This window comes from Python bivittatus, unplaced genomic scaffold (assembly GCF_059951505.1).
Source record: "Python bivittatus isolate LINGU-HERP-01145 unplaced genomic scaffold, Pbiv_v1 ctg000840_np1212, whole genome shotgun sequence".
Classification (NCBI taxonomy): domain Eukaryota; kingdom Metazoa; phylum Chordata; class Lepidosauria; order Squamata; family Pythonidae; genus Python; species Python bivittatus.
In genome coordinates this window covers 40,401,117-40,424,482 of record NW_028277113.1, presented here as the reverse complement: position 1 = coordinate 40,424,482, position 23,366 = coordinate 40,401,117, and the positions used below count along the sequence as shown (strand labels likewise).

Genomic DNA, 23,366 nt, shown 5'->3' with positions numbered 1-23,366 from the left:
ATGAAATCTTGTGTTTCGTTATGTCACAGTGTGAATTCCACCCATTGCATACTTATGTGTGACACAAGTACAAATGGGGTGAAGTTTGTGTTGTGACAACATGATACATGTTTTGTCATTTGCCCCAGGCACTGATGAAAAATAATCTGTTTTCAAATACCAGAGCTATAAGTGTGGAATATTCTATAGGGCAAGAAGCTGACCTCTTTCTGGTATACCAAAGAAGAGAGAACCTTTTTGAAAACATTCCTGTATAACTAATTGATGTTTTTTTGTAGTCTCTATGCAGGCATACGTGCACACTAGCAAACAAATGGATATTTTCATAGTGGTCTTTAATGGACCATTACCATGGTGTTGTCTTCCTGTATCTTGCTTGTTTCCTAACTATGCTTACATATTTGCATAAGTGAATAATTAGAAAAACTTCAGAGCCTCAGTGTTCTACTTCATAAGAAATTTAATCTTGTATATTAAATTAAGAACTTCTACATGAAAAGTTGGGGAGTTTGAAAACAGTCATTTTAAAAGAAAAAAAATGTATGAATGGAAGTTTAAGGTTGCAGTCCTAAGCATAATTATGAGAGAATGTGTAATTAACCTATACATAATCGATTTAAGTGTAAACTAACTTACACATAAATGATTTCTGTGTAAAATTCCTTTGTTGTTGTATAGCCATTCAGTCACTTCCATCTCTTTCTGACCCAGTAGACATCATTTCACCAGGACTGCCTATGATCAGTAACTGCTTCTGTGAGTTCTTGTAAGCTTATGCTTCTATCCTCAGAGTATTTAGTCACTTTGCCTTCTGTTAGCCATTGCTTCATTGCCTTTGATTTTTTCCAAGTATTGGGGTCTTCTCCATAATGCCTTTACATTATGTGTCCAAAATATTTAATTATTAGTGCTTTCAGTTAGTAGTATGTTTTTACTTCCTTTAGTATTGATTAATTTGTTCTTTCAGGATTCCGAGGTATTGTCAACAATTTTCTCCAGCATCAGAATTCAGAGTCATCAATTTTTCTTCATTCAGCCTTACCGAGGTCCAGCTTTTATTACCATGTGTTACACCTAGGAAAGCCGTGGTATTAACAGTATGGACTAATGTCAGCGCGATACCTCTGCACTTTAATATTTTGTCTAGATAGTGTTTTTCTCAAGTAGCAGACATCTCTTTCTTTCATGGCTACAATTATTATGCCTGTGAATTTTTGAGCCTAGTAAAATAAAGTTTGTTATTAGTTCAAATTCTTCTCCACCTTTTTCCATTGAGTCAACATAGCCTTATTTTAAAAAAAATATTGAGCAGTGAGCTTTTACATTCTCTTGTCACTTTCAACAAGAGATTCCTTAAGTTTTCCTCACTTCCAGCTGTCATAATGCTATCATTAAGCAATATGAGGCATTTTTCCCAGCAATTTTAATTCTAGTTTTTATAACTTTTAGTCCAACATTTCATGTTGTATTCTGCATTTACATTAAATAAATAAGATGACAGTATACAGGCTTAGCAGACTCCTTTCCAAATTTTGAGCCATTTATTTGCTCCTTATTCTGTTCTAAGTTCTGATCATCATACAGATTCTTCAGTAAACAGATGAAGTGGCCCAGTAGCCCTTAAAAAAAAGATACAGGAAAGTCCAATTCTTTGCTTCTCAGAAGGAAAAAATGCTTCTTATATAATAGGTGCATTTTAACCATATTCACATCAATCTAGATTAGTACCCTTTTGCTTTATATTTGGAAGTAAACTGAGGATTGCCAGTACATAACACCAATGGCAGATAAAGAAATGTGGAAAAAGTCATATTCTAAGTAAGCCCTCTGAAATAGCATAATCTGTGCTACAGGTTTGCATAATTACCCTTTAGTTAATTCCTGCTTCATATAGAATATTTCAGATGCCACAAAGCTGTTCTCTTTTCTTTCCAAATAGGAATCAACATGAAATCTAAATTCAATTTAGCTTTATAGAGGACCCATCTTAACTCACATTTGGTTCCATGAATCTCAAGAAGAAGGCACTAGAACAGTCCCAGAGAAAAAAGAACCATATAATTCCTGAAGTTGCTTTAATCTCCTACCTAGGAAGATTTTAAACTGGTGACCCCAAGCTTAACCTTTGAGGACTGCAATTCTGAGTCTTTTCTGCTGTGGCTCCCACCCTCTGGAATATCTTGCCCCCTGAGGTTAGAGTGCCCCCACTCTGCTGGCCTTCCAAAATAGTGTTAAGACTTGGCTCTGCCAACTTGCATGGGGACCCAGTGGGGGTTTGCAGCACTGGTGGTGCTGGTAGCCTAAGGATGCTCTCTACACTTTTTAGTTTGCATTGTAGTTTTAACTTTTTAGCTTAATTTTAACCTTTTGTAGTTTTTATTTTTACTGATTTTATAGTTTTTTATCTGTAATGTCACTTAGAGACACCTGTATAGTGAGATGGGTGGCATATATTAATTTGAAAAATAAATAAATTATCACCTCTGTTCTCTGGAGAATGGGGGTGGATTCTTTTACCAATTTGCTTTTCACTGACCCTAATGTAGGAAGAAATACAGATTCCCCCAAGTATCTTCTCTTTCTGGCCTCATGTAGAGGAATACAAGATGGTCTTGAAGAAAATATACAGCAGCTGTTAGTAAAACATGAGATTAGCCCAGGAGGACATGAAAGCATGAGAAATAAACTCAAGATTGTCCCACCTTGATTCTTTTTGATAGAAGAGGAATTCTGTCAGGCTTTTAAGATTCTATTAATATAGCCAATATCAATAAAGTACTAGTATTCTAGTATTTCTTGTGCCTGTTTCTTGACCTGGTCTACCCGAAAGGACTGGCATCTCCCCTCCAAAATAGGTGATATCTGCAGATATGGGGAAAGGAAAAAAAGAAACCCAATCCTGCATCCCGTCACAAATATGGACAAGTGCTTGTGCTCTAATGACGCCTAGCTAATTATTTACAGCCTAGAGCTTATAGATTCACAGTGGAAAAAGGGGAGGAAAAGCTATTCAGTCCACTTCATTACGATCAGGTTTCCCAGGGATGGGAGAACATTTTTTTCCAGTTAAAGTTACTTCTGCAGTTGTATAAGACAATCTTAATGGGAGTGCTTTCTGGATACCAATAGCTAATGGAGTGATCAGGTGCTATTCTAGCTAGTCCCTCTTTCCTAAACCTCCCCTCTTGCCATGCAATCTTGTAACGTGCTCTGGTTACGTACAATACAGGTAGACCTTGCTTACTGTCTGCCTCATTCAGTGACAGTTCAAAGTTACAGTGGTGCTGAAAAAATAACTTTACAACCAATGCCCGTATTTGTGACCTTCTCAGCATCCCTCAGTCGTGTGATTGCCATTACAGTCAGTATGCATTATCCTGTGTCTGACCTGTTTTTCTTTTTTTCCCCCTCCGCAGAGTGGAGAGATTGCTTAAACAAGTGAGGGGGCAAAAAAAGAAAACAATCTCTTTAGGCAATCTCTCTCCTGTGCCTGAACCAGTTTTTTTCTCCCCCCCCCCCCACACCTCGCAGTGAGAGATTGGAGAGGAAGGGATTACAAGAGAGTAAGCAGGCACACAATGGGGGATATACCGGCTGTTTGTGTACCACACTCATGGCTCCAGCCCTGTGTGTGTTCAGGGCTGCTGACACCAGTGCATTGCTTTCTGTGTGTGTTCCTCACTGTGTGTCTCCTTACTCCCTTATACTCCTTTCTTCTCCAATGAATGTAAATACAAACCTTAATTCCCTTCTTGCTAATTATCCCAGCACCAGGGTTAGCATTCCAAAGGGCAGGGTAGTGGTTAGGAGGCAACAAAAGCTGAAGGTGTGAAACTGATTAGTCTTTTCAGTTTTGAGCTAGCTATCCCAGAGCCAGGGTGACCTTTCCAAAGGGCGGGGGAGTGGGGAGAAGGAAAGCACAGTTGCGGTCATGTGATTTCCCACTTAGTGATTGCTTCACAACAACAGAGCTGTCAGTCCTAATTACGGTTGTTAAAAAGGACTACCTGTAGCCATTTATCTCTGGATACAGTTGAAGAAGGATAAGTTCTAACCGTCAGATTGTGTAGCAAACCTCTCAGCTACTGCCAGTTGAATAAAGTGAGAAGTAAACACTCCAACACTATGGGCCAGTACTGTCTTTCAGAGCAACCTACTCATAAACATTGGGAGAGGAGAGGAGACATACATAAGTAAGAGAGGAGAACCATGTAGATTGCTTTGAACTCTTAGAGGAGATGCAAAATAAATATGTAAATAAGTAAATAAAATATGTTAGGAGAAGAGGGAAGTAATCCATAGGAGAGGTGAGGACAGGTTGGGTTATACAGGAATGAGGGACATCAAATCCACCTTGGAGAAGGAGACAATGGCAATGCAGTTCTTTTTAGTTGACAAGAAAATTATTTCAAAATGGCTGTAACATTTAGACAAATTTGAATACCAGTTTATGAGATTCCCCAAATTAGAAGACACTTCTCTAGTTATTAGGGAAGAGCACTGAACTTCCACAAGGAGATTTGAAAGTGATGTTGTGTCTACACCAAAGCTACAAGGAATGTGGTCAGTGCTAGCATTGAAAGAATTCGTTTTTTACAAGGACACAGATAATTAAAACAGAGAATATGAGAAGCAGGTAACTAAGGAAAGTTTAAAATTGTCAACAGTGGAAATGAAGTGTACCAAATTGGATGTTTTAGGAATGTCAACTTAGGTAGAGGGAATTAACTACTTTAACTCAGCTTACGATATATGAACTGAATATGGACGTGAATCTGTATGAAGCAATGAAGTGGCAGTGATACTCACAAAGGATACAGCTAAGTATGTGCTCGGCTATAGTCCAATGAGCGGCAAGGTTATATACAGGTAGTCCTGGGTTAAGAATGCTCAGTTTTGAATGACCCATAGTTAAGAATGGAGCCTATTGTAGCAAAATTTGAGTTAAATACACAATGATTCGAGTTAAATACACAATGGTTTGAGTTAGTTACACAATACTACTTATACAGTATTATACAATAATACTGTTCCGGCTTACCTACAAATTCGACTTAAGGACAGACCTTGGGAATGGAACCTGTTCTTAAACTGGGGACTAACTGTATACTAGAATGGGTCGATACAAAGTGTTACAAAATAACATACATTCTTTAAAGAATCCTGTGACAGATTGCTAGGGGGTCTAATGCAATGTGAAGAAAGGATTATTGATGAGCACTAGTACTATGGATAATACTAATAATGAGTGATTGGAATGAGTTTGAGAAATGGAGAAATCTAGAATTATATGAAGGTTTGGATTGCATAAATAGTAATATGGGTGATAAGTTAAAATTCTTTGATTTTTTTCAACACTAGCTTCAAACAATATGTGTAGACTCTACATATAAGCATAAAGGATGAACATTAGAATTAAATAGAATTAATAGAATTAAATAGAAGATGGAGACAATCCAATCAGCCAAGACATTTTTAGAAGCAGATTGTCAAATAGAGATGAATTACCAGTGTCAGATATATGAATTAAAAAATTAAAGAAAGTAGGTATTCCAGCAGGTTTTGACCTGGAGGCCTTATTGTTGGAATATAAGATCAGAGTAAATTACAGATTTAATATGTTTAAATCATACAAATGTGGACCAGAGGAGCAGGGAAGAGTAGTGATATGAAAAAAGCCAAAAAAAGAAACAAATATCCCCAACATCTATGGGAAAAAAAGACCCAAATAACTTTTCAGAAAAAGCTGAAGGAAAGGTACTGATCTCAATCACAAATGTCAACAAATAAAGGAAAATAACAAGAACAGGAAAATTAGATACATATTTTAAGATCAGAGAAATCACAGGAAATTTTACAGCTAAGATGGAATTTTCAAGAGCAATTATCTGATGGAGGTAAAAAAAAATAGACTGTTGTAAACTCTTTACCAATGGGATTAGAGAATGACACATTTTAGAAAGGAAATACATTTAGGAGCTGCCTTCATTAGCAAGTGAGATATGCTAGATGATAGACCAGGTGACAAACAGGAAAGCACCTAACACAGAGGAAATGCCCACTGAACTTTTTAAAGCTTCAGGAGATGAGGAAGTTAAAGTATTAACAGCTCTATGCCAACAAATATGGAACAGGCTGCATGGCATAGAGATTGGATAAGATTTGTGTGTATTATAGTGAAAAAGGGAGATGCAAGGAAATGTACAGATTACAGAACAATTGCAGTGATTCCTCATGCAAGCAAAGTTTTGCTTAAGATCTTGTGTTAAATATAAAGCCACACACAGAGAGAGATGGCAAATGAACTGGTAGGTTTCAGAAAAGGTAAAAGGTTAAAAATAATCAGCTAACATATTGTCAGCAAACAGAAACTTACATATTTTAGGATTGTGATTCTGCTTGGCAAGATTGAGGCAGCTAGGGATAACAACTGATATGGATGAATGGGATCAAGAGTATTACTGAAATGTCCTTGGAAGAGCTAAAGTTACTAATAGGGACAGGTCAAGATGGAGATCATTTGTTTGTGGAGTCATCAGAAATTGAACCCACCTGACACTAATGAGTAGTTTTGACTACTGACAGGAATGTGTCACTTTTGTGACACTTCACAACTTTGTACTGCAGCTAAGCTGTGTACATGTTTTGTTAAAAATTATGGCTTTAATCCTTTAATTTTCACTGAAAAGGCCTTATGTAGTAAGAACAAGAAAGAGCCTGAATTTTTTTAAAAAAATGCTTTGCCAGTTGGGTAACATATGTGACTTAGTTTAAATCAACTTCATGTGTTTTATATTTTTATATAAATTTATTTTTTTAATATTTTTTATATATATATATATATATAATCATAATCTGTTTGACATTTTGCTGGGGGAGCTACTGAAGAAGAAATGGTCCAATAAACTGTATGTGCATATTGCCCCTTACACACTTATAAAACATCTCACTAAATTGCAATCACTGTTTCCGCATGATCAGTTTGCCTAATAGTTCTGTATAATGTTTCGTACAAGTAATGATATATTTTCTCTCTCTTAAAGGGAAAAACACACTAAAATAAAGTTCAAGGAGGAAAATACTCAGAGATTAGTTGATTTTCTCCATGCCCGGCTAGATGTTGTTAAAAAAAAAATAAGGACAGACAACAGAGTATTTGATGAGTTGCTGTGGAATAGACAACATGATTTGAAAATTAAGAAGGTTTGTGCTATTTATATTATTATTATTATGTTTCATTTTTCTTGAATGAATATGTAGTTAAATTGATTTGCTTGAGGAAAGTATTTCAGACAAAATATGGGCTTTCTAATGAACCATCCTGGAAAAAAAAACATTCACCAAAAGACACAATATCCTTCCATTGCAGACACTTACCTGTTTCTTATCAGTAGATTTCCTATGAAGGTTCCATGTCCATTTAACATATTTCTAACTGTAATGGTATGTGAGAATGACTTTGGGGTACAGGGCCAGGAAACGCAACCAAGGGAACGGTCAGATAAAAGCCAGCTGAGCCTGCAGCAGGAATGTGGATGGGGCAAGTGGCTCAGAAGAGACCCTTCCTAGTTTCTTGGGCTGTAAAGGAGATGCGAGGAGAGATATACTTTTAGACTTGCAAGATTTTGTTAACGTAGTTTTACAATAAAGTAGAATTAGCTCATCTGGTCATGTTTCCTGTCTGGTCTACCTCATAAGGCTGACACTAACAGAATTGGGGAATTGGAGGATTAGTAGTTTGCATATGTGAGGTTCCAAGTATAAGATCAGTGACACACAGGAGTTCCCACAGGATGAGTTCTGTGGCAGTATAATGCTGATACACACCCATACAAAAGTATTAGTGCAAAGTTGGCTATAGATTAGATATACGTATGGCCCCCAATATAGGACTGGAAGTGCAAGTATCTTTTGTTTCAGCCAGTGGGCTTAATAGGGTTGGTACAGATGCTATTGGGTGACCTAAGCTTCCCCAACTCATAAACATGCAGGCAGAAAGTAAGAAATACAGTCTTCTAAAGACAGTCCCAGGATGTTTTCCTTTGCAAACTCACCCTTCATTGACTTTCAGCCTTTGCATTGACTTTCAGCCTTTGCATATTATTCTCATCAGCTTAGAGATTTTTCTGGGGTAAGTGGGTCAGAATTTGGGGCTATATGTACTATGCTTGTAAGGGCCAACTCTTTCCTACTTGCCTTGCTGGGCCCTGATTTTGTAAAGTATCATTGAACATAATGTGTTGATGAATGCCTTTTTTGGGATCCACCGGATTTCCTGACCCATCTGTTTTTTATTTTATTTTAATTCAATTTTAAAAATAGGAATCTGGCGTGCCCCAAAACAAAGCACTAGCTTCCTGTGGCTTTTTTTTTTTTTTTTTTTTTTTGTCCTGAGACTATGTTTGGGACCTAAAATGGGTCCCCTAAGCTTTTTCAGAAAATAAAATGGACAAGTATACTCAGGTGTTTTTGTTCTCCTCAGAAAAAAGTAAAACTGGTAGAGGTTCCATAACTGATGATGTGCCTTGGAGAATGGCAGAGTAGAAACCTGGAGATGCATGAAAAGTGTGAAGTTTTTAGAGGAGGTTGCTGCAGTATTTTTGTGAACTTTAGTTACTTTTTATTTTTAATTGTCCACTCACTAGCTTTTGGAATAGCAATGTTTGGCTGAAATGTACTTCAAGTATCCTTAGGCAACAATCTTTTTATGATTGAGTTTCCACAGCAAAGAACCTAATAAGAGCACATATAGTGTGAAATGCATGGGGATAACTATATTAATTTCTATGATATGTATATTCCTATATTATAATAATATATTTAATAGCCACCAGACATATTCTGATTTTGTTAATTTTTTTTTTGTTTAGCAAAAATATAATACTGTTCTAAAATACAGAAATCAATTGTTCTGTAGGCTATCCTGCATGTGTGAGCTAATAGTAATAAGTGGTCAAACTATAAAATTGTCCTTAATTAGTTGTCTCAGTGACTTCCAACAGTGTACTGCACAGGTAGGTGGAGAGTCCCATGCTACAATACAGATTTTGAAATGTGCTCCTTGCTCCAGGGCAGCCTTAGTGTTACAATAAATGTGATTATATGAAGTCCTGTGGGGAGTACTAGCAGCATTACTCAAATAGCCTACCCAGTGTCTGATTTTATTAGTTTACAGATATCATGATTGTAATAATATTTGGAATCAAAAATAATTGGAAGAATAGTGGGAATGATAAAACATGCACACAGATAACATGCTAATGATAAAAGTATTGCAAGTCTTCCTGTAAATTCTGATCAGATAGGTGAATAAGTCGGCAAAACTTCAAATTCTGTAGTTTTCAAGTAGTATTCCTTTCCCCTTGTGAAAATTTATTTGCTTATTAAAAACACTTTTTATGAATATTTGCTTAGAATTTGGTGGGATTAATATGTTCTTTATGCAATAGCATGTAACTTTTCAACAGTAAAATGAATCTTGTAAAAACGTATGCATAAAAACAGACAAATTTGTAATATAATTAATATATGAATTTTGTCCTGTCACTTTCTCTCAGACTAATCTACCTCACAAGCAAGATTGCATCAGAATAGTGAAAGGGTGTTGTGGGGTCATGAGGCAAGCTCTGTACCTTATGTACTTGTATTATGCCATTGAATGGAGTGGGGTTTGCATTGCATTGTAACTTTTGTCATTTGCCCCTCTTGCTTCCCCTTGCCCATGCCCACAAGATTGCTATTGCAAGGATAAAAATGAGAAGTGACCCTGCATCTTTGCAGAGATAAAGTGGGACATAACTGCAATCAGTACATTAAACATAAAAAATATCCCTCGGCATCTTTTGAAAGACTACAGTGGAAACAGTATAGGTTATCTTCCATTCTGTTTATAGTAGCCTCCATTACATTTTAGATACTTGTAAGAAGCAAGGAAGATCAAAGAAGCACTGGAAATAATAAAGCAGCAAATAGCCATAGCCAAAAAGGTCAGCAGATTCGAAGCTCAAATTGCACACTATAGGCTGAATCTCTAATTTCAGTCAAATCGGAAATGTTTCTACCAATCCATCAGTGGAGAGACCTGACAAAGAAGAAACAGTGCAGTTCTGGGCACAGCTATGAGACAACCCAAAGAAATACAACAAGCATGTGGCTCGCATAAAGGAGGTGGATAAGAATAAAAAAGAAGCTGAAATGAAAGAACTTGTAATAACAGCAGAAATGGTGGAGAAAAGGGCAAAGACGATCAAAAATTGGTCAGCACCAGATGAAGATGAACTACATAGTTTTTGGTTGAAACATCTGACTGATCTGCACCCACTCATTGCCAAGCAGTTTAACAACATACTGCATGGAGGTGAAATTGAAGATTGGTTAACATCTGGCAAAACCTACCTGATAATGAAAGATCCAACAAAATGGGCAGCTCTGGGCAACTACAGGCCAATTACCTGCTTACCAACAATTTTCAAATTGCTAACTGGTGTGGTAGCTGATGCAGTACAACAGCATCTAGTTGAAAACAAGCTCTGTCTGAGCAGAAAGGAAACTGCCCAGACAGCAGAGCAACAAAAGATCAGCTCCAAATTGACAAGATGATTTTGGAAAACTATAAGGGAAGGAAGACCAATTTGAATGTACTAGCTTTGATTGATTACTGTACAAGAAGGCATTTGACTCCCTGCCACATGATTGGATAATCAAGTGCCTAGAAATAACACGAGTCAGTAGAAACATCACAAGCTTTGTGCAAAGATCAATGGCACAATGGAAGACCCAGTTGCTGGTCAGTGGTGATAGACTGGGAGAGCTTAATATCAAGAGAGGAATCTTTCAAGGAGACTCACTATCATCACTACTGTTTCTCATAGCATTGATTCCTCTGTCAACAATACTGAATAAGTGAGGCCATGGCTATCAAACATCAAAAACATATTCCAGGCTATCCCACCTCTTTTACATGGACGATCTGAAGCTGTATGGAAAAACACCGTCTGAAATAGAATCGCTGCTCAACACTGTCTGAATATACAGCCAAAATATTGCAATGGAGTTTGGACTGGACAAATGTGCCACCCTGGACAAATGTTTTCCCCATCAACAGGGGAAAAATAGTGAAAACTGAAGGAATCCAGATGACCAATGGAAATAACATCAAGAGTCTGGATGAAGAAGGTCACTACAAATACTTGGGCATCCTTCAAGCTGACAACATCAAGTACATTAAAGTCAAGATGGTTAGTAGTGAATACTTCATGAGAGTGAAGAAGACCTTAAAGTCCAAACTTAGTGGAGGAAATACCATCAAGGCAATTAACACCTGGGCAATTCCAGTCATTAGATACATAGCTGGAATAATGGACTGGACTCAAGTAAAACTAAAAGCCCTGGATAGGAAGACCAGAAAAATAATGACAATGAAACATGCCCTTCATTCACTCAGCAATGTTGACAGACTCTACTTACCAAGGAGCATAGGTGAGCATGGAACGTTGCAAGTACATCAGACAGTTGAAGAAGAAAAAAGGGCATTGGAAGAATATCTGAAGACAGTGAAGAAGAATCACTGAAGCTAGTGCACCATGAAGGCTTACTGAATATTCAAGAGACCAAACTGGTCTACAAGAAAGACCAAATGAAGAATAGAACAGAGACATGGCAAGGCAAAGTATTACATGGCCAGTGCACAAAAAAATTAGGCAAATCAGATAACAACAAGACCTGGCAATGGGTAAGAGCACGAAAGTTGATGAAAGAGACAGGGGCTAATTCTGGCTGCACAAGATCAGAAGAACAAATGCATACCAAGCCAGAATGGAGAAGACAGCAACCCAGATGAAAGAGACGGGCTAATTCTGGCTGCACAAGACCTTAAGAACAAATGCATACCAAGCCAGAATTGAGAAGACAGCAACCCAGACAGCAAATGCCGCCTCTGCAAAGAAGCTGAAGAAACAGTAGACCACCTAATTAGCTGCTGCAAGAAGATTACACAGACTGACAAAGTAGCAACAATGGTGCATTGGAATATCTGCAAGCAATACCATTTGCCTGCAAGGAAGAACTGGGGGGACCACAAAACAGACAAAATAATAGAAAATGAAGAAGCTAAAGTGCTGTGGAACTTTAGAATTCAAACAGACAAGTACCTGCCACATAACATCCCAGACTTAACATTTATTGATAAGAAAGACAAAAAAGTCTGGATAGTGGACATTGCAATACCTGGAGACAGCAGAATAGAAGAAAAAGAACTGGAGAAAATCACAAAATACAAAGACCTACAAATAGAAAAGAACAACTCTGGCAAAAGAAAGCAGAGACAGTACCAATAGTAATAGGCGCCTTGGGTGCAATCCCAAAACATCTGGAGCACCACTTAAAGACCATCGGCATTGACAGATTCGCCATCAGTCAGTTGCAAAAGGCAGCTTTACTTGGAACAGCTTACATCCTGGGATGATACCTTTAACACCATCAAACAACAACATCTGCCTATCCCAGGTCCTTGGGAAGAACTTGATAGGTGGATAAAAATGCCAAATCCAGTCTAAACATCTAGCTGACTGTGCGACCAACAATAATAATAATAATAAAGACAACTGAAGGCTGCTCTTGCTGGCAGCTGACCATCCAACCCTGGGTAACACTGTCTCGCTGCTAGCCACCTCACTTTCAGGACTAGGGACAGGTGTAGAGCTTTACAGAGATCCCAAAAGATGAATTGACCCCAATTGACCTTCCATCATTTATTGACCCCCTTTCGACCCCCAGCCATTTATCGATCAATAGTCCCATCGACCCTTGGGGGTCAGTATTAACCACTTTGGGGAACCCTGACTTAAAGGAACTGTATTGGTTGTATACTTGAACCCGTGATGAAGAGAGATGCCTTCTCTGTTCCAGGAGTTGAGTTTTTGAATGCTCTCCCTCTGGAGATCAAACTGGTACCAATATTATTTGCTTTTCAGTGGCAGGTAAAGTCCCAGCTTTTTACTGTGGCATTCTGAATTGAACTGTCTCATGGTGTCATGTCCTATTGTTCCTCATAAGAAGCTGTGCTTCCCTTGTATGTTATGGATATTGCTGTTTTAATATTTTAAAATACTGCTTATTTTTATTTCACATACATGTTTTTATTTATGCATTTCATGGATTTAAACCTTTCATGCGGTCTTGAGGTTAGCAGGTAGGTTAGAAATAGTTTAAAATAAATAATGGAGAGACTCCTTCCACTTGCAGATGTGTTATGCTAGATTTAATGTACAATATTTTAGATAAATAGTTTAACTGATCTGGGCAACTTAATATGTGAATTTATAGTTGTCATCTCTATAGTACTTTTTAAAAAAGAAACAAAAATTTTGAGCCACAATTTTCAGTCAGTGTAACAAGGTGTAAATTCAGCATTAAATTTAATTCTGTAACATAAACTATGATTTTATTTTAATTTTAAATAACAACTATGAAGAAAATAGTTAAATATGATATGTTTTCCTATAAAACATCATTTCATATTATTATTTACATAATACATTCAAGAAAAATGTCAATCAAGAACAATAATGGAAGGTTTGGTGGGTTCATTTTATTTTAATCTTGTAAGCCGGCCAGTTGTGTAAGATATGCACTGTATAAATTAAATAAATAAATAAAATTATTAAAAATAGAACCAGCTCAAAATTATGGCCACAAAACAAACATGCCTTAAAAATAGGTAGGGACTTTCCTTATCCATAGTGAAATATACAAGATGCATAGTGACATGCCTTAGGCATCTGTTTCTATTGGTGCCATAAACTTAGAATATCTGTATATGCACATTAATGATGTGCATGTAAAAAGAACATTAAATGATGGTATACAGTTTGTTAATCAATGTGAGCCATTTGGATAGAGTAAGAGATCATAAATAAACTTACTTGAAGTTGATCTTTGCTCCATTCTTAATAGAACCATTTAAGACCAAATATTAGAACAAATGAGAATGGTAGAACTTTTTGTGGTTGACATCTAATAAACTTTAATGAATTTGGATATTCTCTCTCTTTTTTTAAACTTTTATTTCTTCACATAAGAAGCTGCTATCAGTGGATCAAAGAACAATGGAATGCAGGTGTTCCCAATTCCTAGTTAGTAGGCTGTGCTAAATCAGGAAAAATGAAAAATAACAACTTGGTAACACCTACCTTGCCTAATCATAGTAAACTCTTGAATTGTCAGGAGGTTACTATATAAGGAATAGTTATTGTTAGAGTTATCATTATAGGCATTCTGTTTTTGTTTTTGTTAGCAGTGCAGTTTAGGCATTACCAGAATTTTCAGTTTGTTCCTTTTTTATCTTTGTATTTTGCAATAGTTTCATACTGTATTGTAATACTTACTAGCTGAATCATGGAATAACAAAGATTGCTGTCTGTCTTAGAGTTGTATTATCCATTATGCATGATTTGTTACAGAAATGTTGGTATCTTCCTCTCTTTTGTAACATGTAAAATAATTTATCCTGTGCTTTAACATCATCACATTTTTCACCCAATCCTCATCATCTGCCAATCATATTATGTAACAGAACAAAATAAATGCACAATCTACTAACATTATAAGACACAAAAGATAATCTTAGAAATTGTGAATGTGGTGGGGGAGTGGGTTTAAAATGGGATACCAGTTTTGTTAGCCATCTCCTGTAATATAGAGATATCCTTAGTTTCATTGAAGTATTTTGTGTTTTAAAGATTCAGGCATGACATCCAAATAGATATTTCTCATGTGTACATTTTTATTAGTAATTCATATTGGTGTATGAAGTATTACAGTATTCCTCCATAGGTAATGAAAAAAATCGGTGAGATGTCATATATTATATTAAGTTGAGAATTAGTTCATACTGATTTGTGAGTTGTGAACCTTTTACTCATGCATAATTATCCAAATGTTCATCTCTAATCTATCTTGTAATATCCTTGATATCTACTCTGTTCTTCCAATATGGGCACAACATATCAAACTGTAGCAAAATCAGAGCAGAAGGAACAGTGTTGTCATGGGGTGATTTAACCCATTTTGAATAAGCTGAATACTGTTCTCAACATATGCTTCTCTAGAAAGGTGCCACTATTTTCAATAATGCAACATACTTGGGGTTCCCAAGCAGTTTCTATAACAAATCTGCTAACTTCAGTAAGGTTGATATTTCATATACCTTCAGACCATAGAACTAGGAATTCAGAAGTGCCCACATTGACCGAGTTTGGACAATCCAGTTTAGTTTAATATGGAGATCTTATCTTAACTGCTTTATTCCTTAGTATGCATAAAGAAGTCAGGAAGCTGCAATGAGTGGCAGCTTCTTTAAAATGCAAACCAGGAACTGTGGTTAATTGCTTGGAAACTAACCATTTTTGTAAGTTACTGTAAACCTGGCTTGTTTAGAAGCCATTAATCTTGGATACTAGTTCATACTAATAGGAAACCAGCTTACTATGGCTTCTGTTTCTTCTCCTGTGTGAAAGAGAGAACCAGTAGTGAAGGGGCTACATAGGCCTCATGTATATCCTGTTAAATTAAGTTGGCTTTGATCAGTACTTGTGGCACCAATATTTGAAAATATCTGGTGTTTTGTAACATTAAAAATGTACAGTATATCTAAGCATATTAATTCTAGAATTTATTCTGACATGTGACTATATAATGTATAGTCAGTTCATACAGTTTTTGAAAACTGACTGTGTATATTCATTTGAAATATTAGGTCTTAAGAACTTATGTAGCTAATAAAGATTCTTTAGCTGTTTATTGTAAAATGTCCCATTATATTTTACTGAAAATATGTTTTACTTCCCCGAATTTCAAACAGGGATAGACAGTATTGAATTTGATTTTTAAAAAATATTGGCATAAGCCAAACCACAGTAGCAAAACAATCTAAATATCATACACTAATACTGTTAAATGAACCTTTTATTGAAAATTCACAATAAGTTCAGTTGTATTCCAAATGCTACCTGAACATATCATGAAAATTCTATAGTTCAGGGTGCAATGAAGTAAAAGTGAGTAATAACCACTGACTAGAGAAACATGTGGAATAAATCTATTTAATTGCATATTTAAGAATAGCTTTGCTTTCATGTGGTGTGAACAGAACTGAATGCCCTATTGCAAACCCAATAATACCGGTGTCAGTGAGCCATGTGAGTTGTCTCTATGGGTTGTAAATTGGATCCCCTCAGTGACCAGTTAATGTTTTCTGTATTTACGGCTGTATTTCTGTTTTTCACAGCCACCGGGGCACTTTGGCAACATAAAAATTTAAAAATAATTTTTAGCAATCATACCGTGCCAATTTTTTATAGTTAAAGGGGCTCATTTAAATTGGAAAACCTGCTAGTCTGAAATTTTCATCTGAAGGATTACCACCAGCCAGAGCTACTTGTCTGATGAGGGTTTCACATGGCTTATCTAATGTGAAATCTCCATGTGGTATATAGTTTCATTAAACGGTGATCAAGAATACATTAGTTCAAAACAAGAAAAGGCAATGGAGCTTAATCCGCCAGGCATCTTGGCGCAACAACTTTAAAAGAGTTATTGAAGTGAAACAATTTGAGAATTAAAAGTCTTCCACTTATATAAGACTCCTGTCAAAAGCCTAAAAGTCAGGCTTTCCTGTTTCAGTCTTCCATTTGTATAAAAAAAAGCAAAATAAATAGAACATGTTTGTATGTGAGTCATAACCCAAACTCCTTATGTGACTGTAATGATAACCTCCCCAAAAATTATGAAGTCGGTGATTTAAGTAATCTTTTTTTTTTTAATTTCTCAAACAGCCACTATTGAACTATTTCTTATAGCTGTTGACCAGATCATGAGGAGCCACATATATAATTGGTGTCCAGGATTGGGGCAATTATGACTAATGTTGCAAAATACTGAATGATCCTAACGAAGTTACCATAGGAAATCAAATGCAGGATTATACAGTACATCTGTAATATGGTTGGACAGACTCTACATAACCTGCTTATCACACAAGCATTTTAAATCATTTCAATTTTAAATTCTACAGTTGGGATACATATAAAGAAATTTGTCATTGCATTTATTTTTATTTTTTTTGCATTTTAGTGGCATAAAAAACTTTTAATTTCCCATGGTAGGAAGTTCTGTATACACATCCATTTGTGTGTAGGAACAACTATAGAAGCATATGGAAAAGCTCTTAAAGAAGAACAGATGAAATCTGGTGTGTATCAAAAAGATCCTCATAAAAATTGCTGAAGCAGAAAAACTATCTTGGGATATATAAAGTCAATTATTGCTCTCACTAGATAAAGATAATTACTGGTTCTTGCACCTTTCTAATACTGAAGATTCCACATTGCATATTTTGAAAATACCCCCATTTGCTCTAAATGTCTATGTAGGTATTATTTTCAAAATGAAATCAAAATAAATGTTATGATTCAATCTTAGTCATGTTTAACAACAAATGGGAAGTTGTCATACAGAATCATGATAGATAACTGGAACCACATATAGATTTGTAGATTCTTCAGTTGGATCTGAGATTCTATATATCTATAGATACTAAAGATTATAGTAGTAATAATCCTAAACAAACCCTGTCATGTAATCTACATTCTCTTGTTTAGCAACACAATCTAACACCCTTTTCTACATATACACCTTTAGCCGTGGAGACAGATACCTGCTTCTGTTATTTGGAAAAATAGAGGGCAACCTTTATTTACTTACCAGCAGCAGCAGATCATTCCCCAAGTCCTGAAATCCAGCCTTCATGTTTGCAAGCAACTCATCACTTACCAGGGTATTTGGATATGTAGTTTGGCAAAGTCTGCATAAAACCTATGACTCTCCACATAATGTTCAATTCCATCTCTTATTTCCATCCACTGTACTTGTTCACTAGGGCTGATGTGCATTAGTTGTCCAGACTTGATAACAAATTTAAGGTAAATTTTCCTTTGAATTGAGACCCATTTAAATTTCCTTGTCAATAATCCAGAACTGAGTTGCCATTGTCTTCTTTCAAGATATTTTTTCAACTTTCCAGTGTTGTCTGTGACCTTGGAATTTCTGGTAGAATCCCATAGAGATAATAACCACTTCTGACTCCACTTATCTTTTTTGAGATTTGGTTAGATGTTGACACCAATAGACAGTTTTTTCTGTAGTGATGTTCAAAGAACAGCATAATAGTAACCTCACTGCATCAGAATGTTCATCTGAATAAATTATTTTAGATCTCCCAGATATGTAGTCAAACAGATGTGCATAGTAAAGTAGAAACTCTTTAGAATTTGCAATCCAGTTTCATAAATTTGAAATGTGTGTATTTAGGAGAATATGTACAAAATGCACATATAGGAAAAGTACAAAGAAAAGTATTCATACTGAATTTTCCCCCCCAAAAGTATACATGCTAGGAAAAGTATGTATTTCTGGAAAAAAACTTGCACAGCCATCCATACAAATATTCATCCAGATTTTCTATTGCTTATGTAAACAAGGCTGAATTTACATTGAGTAAAATGAGAGTTTGCCTAAACAAACATATAATCCCTGATATTCAAGTAGCATGGCCATTTCTGTACAGATATTATACATTGTACACCATAATTTGGGAGAAGTATGAAAACTATAATAAAAAGGAGAATTTCCTTTGCCTCTCTGAGGAGTACAGAGATTATGCCTACAAGCAATCATGACAGCTACTTTAAACATGCTTAAGGACTTGTGTACCTATACAGTTGGACTGTCTTTTTTCTTTGAACAGCTGTTCCCACATGCTGCATTACATCCTATTTTCAGAACAGATTGCTGTTGTATATCATTGGGATTTCTCTTTGAGAACTCAGAACTGAAGAACTACTGAGAAGGAAGCGAGTTTCACCATTTTCTAAGTTATGACATAATGAGCAGCCCTTTAAGTTCCAGAGAAAAGTCATTTGCATATTAAGAATTATTTTATTGTTGGGTAACCTTACATTAATAAAGATCTTATAGCTGGCAGCAAGTACAACAACGAAGAATTTAGGTACTCCCTAAATTCCATCAGCGCCTGAATAAAACACAGACTGTATTAATATATGGGCACTGTTATAAACTCTATTAATGTAGCTGAAAGCCGTCAAGCATCAATGACTCTCAGAAACATAAAAAAAAGTTTATATTAAAATCACTGAACACTACAGAAATGGGAACAATACATATAAATTAAATTCTACTCCCAACTTTATAAGCTACCTTTCTGTATAATATATAGTTTTTGCTTCCTTGAAAATTGTAATCTGGTAGGGTTAGGATATTTATGTTCTGAATAATGCTTTCTTGACCAAGGTATAATTGTTCCAATCAAATTAAGACTATAGCTGCTAGTGTGTTCTGCCAAAGTAATTTTTGGCTATCAACATAAGGGGATTTTGTATTTGTAGTTAGCATTAAGAACAGCAGTATTTACTGTTGCCTGCATTTCTGTGGTTCACAGATGAACACTCCTCTTGTGTATTCGGTGACAAATGGCAATCACTTTATCATTTGTCTTATGACAAATAGCAGATTCAGGCACAAACTGCTGTCCGTAGCAAACTTACAGGATGAAGTTCTTTATTGTTTATGGGTTGTGGGTTGATATATTCATGCCTTGTTTGTTTGTGAAATGAGCAAAAATCAGTAAGCAGGCATGAACAGAAATTTGGCTACATAATCAATTGTACTTTTTCTCTCTCCCCCCTTCCACCCCAAATATCTCCTGAAGATCTTACAAGGAAATTTGCTGAATTAGTTCTAAGCTGCAAGCTGGCTTTAGAAAAAAAAAGTCATTAAAGGATGCACTAAATTGTGACATTATGCCCTTAAGCCAAAATAACACTGAATGGAGTTCCTACCTCACATTAACCTCCCTAATAAAGGTCTTGAGTTTGATAGCTAGCTGTTATCATAGGCAAGCAATGTCAGAGAATAATTGAAGAAAAATATTGGAGGTGGTTAGCAATATATTAACCTTTTCACTATTTAATCTTCAGATTTTGAGAACCATTACAAATAAACACCATGGCATTATGTTCATTGTTATTAGCATTTTATGTGTCATCTGAATGGCCACTCTGTTGAAGTACATTTATATATGGATTTTTTTCTTCACAAATTCTGCTCTGATTTTGAAGCTCTATTTCTTTTATATCTTACCCTCAGAGCAACAGACAAAACAATAAAAATACAGCATCACTGCACTGTTAAAAATCCACAACTCCCCAACAAGCTTAGTTCTGATTTTCATGTATCCTGGACTATATTGTTCAAATAAGCCATTTGTAGTATTGGAAATGGTTTTGAGGGCCTTCCAAATGAAGTATCTGAAAAATTTTGAGAGAAGACAAATTCATTCTGATGATTGCAAAAGAAATCTGAGGAGACCAGATGGAATGGTAGGGATGATAATAGGGAATTTTAACATTTCAAGTGTGATGATATCAAATCAAAAGAGGTACTCTATTTAAAGAGTAAGGATCTATTTATATTATGTTATCATCTCTGGCCTAGGAAAAGTTGCTTTAATGAGTCAAACATATTGTTTCTACCTGTGACTAGCCAGATGGCCTGAAAAACCACAGAGTGGAAAAATGATTGCCTTCCCCTTCCTTAGTACTTGGTATTCAACAACATGCACTCACTATGTTGTATACATAGAAGTTCTGTATTCCTTGTATTTGCCTAACCTTTTGCCTTTAAACTATAATAATTGATACTTTTAATATGGTGAGTTGTTTCTTTTGAGAGAGAGGTGTTCCAACCTATCACTAACTGTGTCATTATCCTACCATATTTATTTAGAAACAGGTCCCATTTTATTCAATGGCCCTTAATTCTTGCTAAGAATGCATAGGATTGTAGCCTTACTGCAAAATCCTTTGTATAATAACTCAGAATGGTGTCTCATATTTCCAAACAAGACATACTCCAAGAATAATTATGCATACAGGTGCAACATCAAACTATAATTCTAAAATGTGCAATACAGAGTAGACTCCATCAAAATTATGGAACCTTTGACTAAATATGCATAGTTGTATGCCAAATCTTGTCCAGTTTTATGAAATGTGTCCTATACCAACTTACGAATTTTCATATTTATCAAGCCCACTGTTTCCTGCTCTGATTGACGGTGGCCTTCTGGGGTCTCTGGGTGAAATCCTTATAATCATCTGCAATCAGCTCCTTTTTAAAACTGAAGATACTAGAGATGAAAGCTGGGAACATGCATGTGCTTGATTACTGAAGATCATAAAAACACTAGTTATAAAGTTGCATAGAATTGCCCCTGACATATTAGAAAAAGAATACACTATAATAGCTATGTAAAAGAAGCAAAAGAAGATATACAATTAAACCTGCCATCATTTAATATAAGTACTTTTATACATTGCTGTTTTGGGGGGCTTGGGGGGAGGAATGTCAAAGAAAGATTAATTATGCAATCTACTTGTTCATAATTATTGGATCCTTTTTCCTCAAGATCAGGGATAGGGGACCAGAAACCTCCAGATCTTGCTGAACTACAACTCCCAGCAATCTCTACCAGTATGGCATATAGTAATTGATGCTAGTATTTTAGTTCAACAAAATCTGGGCACCACTAGTTGCCCATAACACTACAATCACAGACATACTGCGATTTATTATTTTTATTCTTTTATTGTGGTATAATTTGTAGTTACTTCCTTTTGTGTACTAAGAACCAAAGTCAGTAGAATAAAATGCATTGATAAATGTGACATAAATTGAAAAATGATTAGAACTATCAGGAAGAGAAATAAAATAGCTGATACTTGTTCATGTGATTTTTGGCATGAAATTATAATTACTATCCATATTCTCTAGTTTCTATGGTTTGGAGGATTTTTAGCCATCCAAACTCTTCTATTATCAAAAATCAGTTAAGTGCATGATTTACTCAGGCTTATCTCACTAACTTAAATTTCTCCGTAAAACCCATCCCTTAAGAAGAGTGGATTGTTAAATTAGCTGAAATTGCACTTTTAAGAAACTGAACCAGGTGTGATTTGAATGCACATTTTACTTAATGACTTTACTTGGCAAAGGATTGAACTTTAATAACAAAAGGTGATGATTGTGAGAAAACTTACAAGTTATTTTCCTTTTTGTTCCCAATGATAACTTGAAACCCATAGCTTTGCCATAGCATAACCTATAATGTATACCTATAAGAGGCAAGGAAACTACTTATTCTTCCTTTCCCATCATTAACATAGTGAATTTTTTTTTTTATTTTACCTGGCTGCCTCCACCAATACTGCTATTATTTTTTGTAACTTTGTCTTTAGTGGCCTTTGTTACTGACCAAGTCAATTCATTGTACAGGGAGTCCTTGGTTAATGATTGCCCTGTTTAGCTACCATTCAAAGTTATAACAGTGCTGAAAAAGTAACTTTATGACCAGTCCTCAAACTTACGATTGTTGCAGTGTCCCTGTGGTCACGTGATCACCATTTGTGAGCTTCACAGCTGGCTTCTGACAAGCAGAGTCAATGGAGAAGCCGGCAGTAAAATCACAAGTTGGGGTCACATGATGTCTCATTTAACGACCATGGGTGATTCTCTTAACCACCACAATGGAAGTGACATCGTAAGTCTGATGCAGTCACGTAATGTTTTGCTTAACGACTGTCGCTTAGTGACAGGGTTGCTGTTCCTAATTGTGGTTGTTAAGTGAGGATTACCTCTATTGGATACAGCTGGAAGGCAGTTAAATACAGGATTAAAATCAAAGCATAAGACTAAACAGATGTGAGTAAAAGTTTTGAAAAGCAGAATTGTATCAGTTATCACAATGGCATTTCTAGGTATGCAGTACACTTTTAAAACAGCTGTATCAGTTAATCAAGCAGTTATTTTATATCAATATATGAAGGGAGATAGGAAAATATTTTTGTCCACTTTGTCTTGACTCTTCCTCTGTTTAAACCAGTCCTTCTTTCAATTTATTCTAGTGTATTGGCAATGCAATGAACCTCCTAACAAGAACAGCCTCAGTAACATAATTCCTAAAAAGAAAACCATCTAATTATAAACATAAAATGACTGAATAATTTCATTCCCATATAGTCTTTATCTATAATATGTGGTAAGAGAAGTAAGGTTTCTAAATTTCCTTATTTAGACTTCTCTTTCCCAAAAATATTCAAAACAATTCTAGATAGTACACATATAGCCACCTTTCACACTTACCAGTCTGTCATTTGAGAGGCAACTACTGACTGAAATCTCATTGATTTTAATGAATCTAAAGCTATATCCTATCCAGTATTTCCATATCAGTG

At 35.7% G+C, this 23,366-nt stretch overlaps 1 protein-coding gene across 1 annotated transcript in view; it reads left to right on the top strand.

Annotated features, from left to right (window-relative positions):
• Positions 1-23,366, top strand: part of CCDC178 (coiled-coil domain containing 178) — a 157,497-nt gene that overhangs the window by 31,875 nt on the left and 102,256 nt on the right. Inside the window, exon 16 of the mRNA XM_088130764.1 lies at positions 7,044-7,203. Coding sequence (XP_087986890.1) covers positions 7,044-7,203 — 160 coding nt within the window. The remainder of the gene's footprint in view (positions 1-7,043; positions 7,204-23,366) is intronic.